At 45.3% G+C, this 4,256-nt stretch overlaps 1 protein-coding gene across 1 annotated transcript; it reads left to right on the top strand.

Moving 5' to 3' along the window:
• Positions 1 to 1,756: 1,756 nt before the first annotated feature.
• Positions 1,757 to 2,402, top strand: LOC116686706 (tripartite motif-containing protein 16-like protein; the record flags this gene model as incomplete). Its single annotated transcript, XM_032511730.1, has 1 exon — positions 1,757 to 2,402. A coding segment is annotated over one exon (594 nt), but the record flags the coding sequence as incomplete, so codon positions are not given.
• Positions 2,403 to 4,256: the final 1,854 nt, after the last annotated feature.

Raw genomic sequence — 4,256 nt, 5'->3', positions numbered from 1 at the left:
CCGTTCTCCCGTCCTTTATGACCGGGGGGCGTCTCCAGACCCTCTGATTCTAAGAAGAGTTTTACCTCCTAAAAGCTGAAGTCAGCAGTTTTTAATGAGAATGATCTCTGTTGGAACAAGAGAGCGCGTTCCTCATCACAAACTCTTCTTTTACTTTTACTACAAACTGCAGCTGCTCTTACAAAGTCCATCCTGCTGCCTGCAGTCCAGTCTGCAGACAGGGGACATCAGACTCTGGGACAAACATACACCTTGAACTTTGAGCCTCTTGCTCAGATATGCTGCACAGAGGATTGTGGGGAAGAAATCACGCTGGCTTGTATACTGCACCATTGGACCGGGTGCATTAGGACTTTTTTGGCATATTGCATTTGATCTTATGTATTGGGACGTTAAAATCTTCCTCGTCATACTAATGGTAGTAGGGCGTTGCACACAGCCAGTCTCTCTCTCAAAAGCGCTCCTCTTCCAGGAATGAAGCAAGCTTGATGGACCCCCCCCCCCCTCTTCCTGCTCTCACACACAGCCAGCTCCACTCTGTGCACACCTTTCCTTGTTCCCTCCCCTTCAGAGCTCCAGTTTGCAGATGGGTGGAGCAGCATGCTGGGGAGGTACAACAGCGTATCACATGATGTTTTTACATCAGAGCTCAGACTAGTTTCACTTCTCAGGAAGTGAGACTCAGACAGTCGTTGTCACTGAGCGAGAGGTGAGATGGCGCAGAGAGGAGTTCAGCTGGACCGGGAAACCTTCTCTTGTTCCATCTGTCTGGATCTACTGAAGGATCCGGTGACTACTCCCTGTGGACACAGCTACTGCATGAACTGTATTAAAAGCCACTGGGACGGAGAGGTGGTAAGGACAGCTACAGCGTCCTCAGTGCAGGAAGACGTTACACCGAGGCCTGTCCTGCTGAAAAACACCATGTTAGCAGATTTAGTGGAGGAGCTGAAGAAGACTGGACTCCAAGCTGCTCCTGTGATCACTGCTATGCTGGAGCTGAAGATGTGGCCTGTGATGTCTGCACGGGAGGAAACTCAAAGCCATCAAGTCGTCTGCAATGTCGGCTTCTACTGTGAGAAACACCTTCAGCCTCATTTTGAATCAGAGACATTAAGAAACACAAGCTGGTGGAGACGTCAAGAAGATCCAGGAGACGTTGCTCTCGTCAGATGAGGGTGATGAAGATGTTCTGCCGTACTGATCAGCAGCTTATCTGTATCTCTGCTCTGTGGAGGACATAAAGGCCACGACACAGTCTCAGCTGCAGCAGAGAGAGCTGAGAGGCAGAGAGAGCTCGAGGGGAGTCGACTCAACATCCAGCAGAGGAATCCAGGACGGAGAAAGATGTGAAGCTGCTTCAACAGCAGCGCGAGGCCATCAATCCTCTTGCTGATGAAGCAGTGGAGGACAGCGAGAAGATCTTCACTGAGCTGATCCGTCTCCTGGAGGAAAGAAGCTCTGAGAAGCAGCAGGTCAGTCCCAGCAGGAAGGGAAGTGAGTCGAGTCCGAGAGCTTCAGGAGAAGTGGAGCAGGAGATCACTGAGCTGAAGAGGGAAAGACGCTGAGCTGAGAAGCTCTCAAAACAGAGGACCACAACCAGTTTCTACCAAACTACCCCTCACTGGCACCACTCAGCCAATCAGCATCCAGCATCAGATCGTCTCTGAGCTGCTTTGGGACTGACAGCGGCCGTGTCAAGAGCTCAGAGATAAACTACAGGACGTCCTGAGAGAGAAGGGACAACCGTTCCACGACAGGGACTGAAGTGGACGTTTTACAGCCCACTAGAGCCAAGACCAGAGCTGGATTCTTACAATATTCACGTGAAATCACACTGGATCCAAACACAGCACACACATGGCTGTTATTATCTGAGGGGAACAGGAGAGCAACGTTCACGTGGGAACTTCAGTCTTATTCTAGTCACCCAGACAGATTCACTTACTGGCCTCAGGTCCTGAGTAGAGAGAGTCTGACTGGACGTTGTTACTGGGAGGTGGAGAGGAGAGGGAGAGGAGTTTCTGTAGCAGTCGCATACAAGAATATCAGGAGAGGGGTAGGGGATGAATGTGGATTCGGACGAAATGACAAATCTTGGGTGTTATATTGTAACAACAACAGTTATACATTTTGGTCCAACAATGTCCAAACTCCCGTCTCAGGTCCTGGGTCCTCCAGAGTAGGAGTGTACCTGGATCACAGTGCAGGTATTCTGTCCTTCTACAGCGTCTCTGAAACCATGACTCTCCTCCACAGAGTCCAGACCACGTTCACTCAGCCCCTCTATGCTGGACTAAGGGTTCCTTTGTCTCCTGGAGACTCTGCTGAGTTGTGTAAAGTGAAATAGACAGAAGTCATTTAAGGGTTAAATTCTGAGTTTTAACTCTTCGTCTTATTTAGTCTCCATGTTTGTTGCTGACAGCTGATTGTTGTCATTCTATTTTTTATGTTTTTCATGTGTTTCCACATTTTGTGTTGGTGTTTCTTATTTTTTTGGCTTTTAAAAATATATAGAGTGCTGGGGACTGTTGTTGCATAAAGATATGAAAGTAGAGAAAATATGTCAGAATTCATACATCTAGCCATAAATCAATCAATCAATAGTTTTTATTGAGATATAAGTCTTTATCAGACTGTATGCCAGACAGCTGGGACGGTCTAACATTGGACCAAACGAGCATTTTTTGTAGTTGGTAGATAAAAAAGCCAAACTGTTCTTCAGGTTTTATTGTTGCATGTACTTTACAGAAACTATGAATCCTTTTTGTCAAGACATTTCCAGAGTTGTCAGATTCTCCGGTAGACTACTCTTTGGTACCTAGTAGTTGAATTAAGAGTACAGTATATTTAAACATCTGCTTTCTCTTCATGTCCACCCCCCCCCCCCCCCCCCCCCCCCCCCCCCCCCCTTGGTCTTGTAGTAATAGACAGGTATTTGCAACAATTAAATATCACCATATCTGAAACCCTTTTAACAACAGACCCAGATAAAATGTATAATAGAAGGCAAATGTGATGCCATTAGATTCTTAGTGGGACAGCGTTGAGTCAGTTTTTAGTGTGTGTGCTTATTAACCCTCAGAGTCCTACAGTCTCGTCTGGTTTTATTTTCTACAAAAGTTGTAAAACATCATTGTTTTCAGGACAAACCGGGCTATTAGAATAATTGGGTTGCAGTGAGGTCACTTGACTGTTAAAAATGGTTGTTTAAAGGACCTTAAAGACAAATAAACAAAACAGAACATGAATCGTCCAGATATGTGTTGATATCACACACAGAGCAGTACACGCTGAGCCAATCTCCTCTAAAACACTTATCATAACTTATACAGATGACAAAATACATTTATGAAAACATGTCTGGACGCTTTTGCCCTCATGACATTTACTTATGCCAATAATCATCATCCTAATGTCATATTTATTGATATTACACAGGGCTGTAGTATTTGAGTCCGCTCTTGGACTCGAGTCCTGGACTTGAGACAGTTTTTCTATGGTCTCGGACTCGTTAATATTTGTACTTGGACTTGTCTCGGTCACTGGTCTTGCCCAATATGGCTTCTGGTCTGGACCGAGTCCAGGTGTCTTTATTATGTTGATTGTAATATTGGAGGGAAAGAGAAACCCAAAATGATTGTCTTGATACTGTCATGCATAAGACCTTTATTCTGTCCTGGACTCGGTCTTGACTCAGACTCAAAACCTTTTGGACTCGGTTTTGTCTTGGACTCAAACCTTTTTGGACTCGGTCTTGACTTGGTCTCAACTAGTCCTGGTCTTGGACTCGACTAAGCTTGTCTTGACTACAGCCCTGATATAACACCCACAGCAATGCTACACAAGCATGTGTGTTGTCTAAAACAGTTCTCCCATATGCAAAAATGCACATAATGAACATAATAACTTGTATAAAGCCCAAACTATTTCCATTTCTCCAGAAAAGGCCAACTCTCCGACCCGTGTGTCCATCCTCCTCTGTGAAACGCTAGTTATCTCTCTTGTCCGCTATATAATATCTTTGATCCCAGTAGACTAGTTTGACTTGGAGGATTCTCATCTGTTTCCCACTCTTTACTCTTTTCTCTCGCTCGGATGCCCATATAAGGCAAAATGTGTGACATGACTGCCTTCACATCCGTAAACAAACTCGAAATGCATCATGGGAGATCTACCAAGACACGGAGTGCGGCGCTAATGGCAGAAATGAGCAAAAACGTGATAAATTATGGATTATTATCCAGTGGATAAAT

Source organism: Etheostoma spectabile, unplaced genomic scaffold (genome assembly GCF_008692095.1).
Source record: "Etheostoma spectabile isolate EspeVRDwgs_2016 unplaced genomic scaffold, UIUC_Espe_1.0 scaffold453, whole genome shotgun sequence".
Lineage (NCBI taxonomy): Eukaryota > Metazoa > Chordata > Actinopteri > Perciformes > Percidae > Etheostoma > Etheostoma spectabile.
This window is presented reverse-complemented; position numbering and strand designations above follow the sequence as displayed.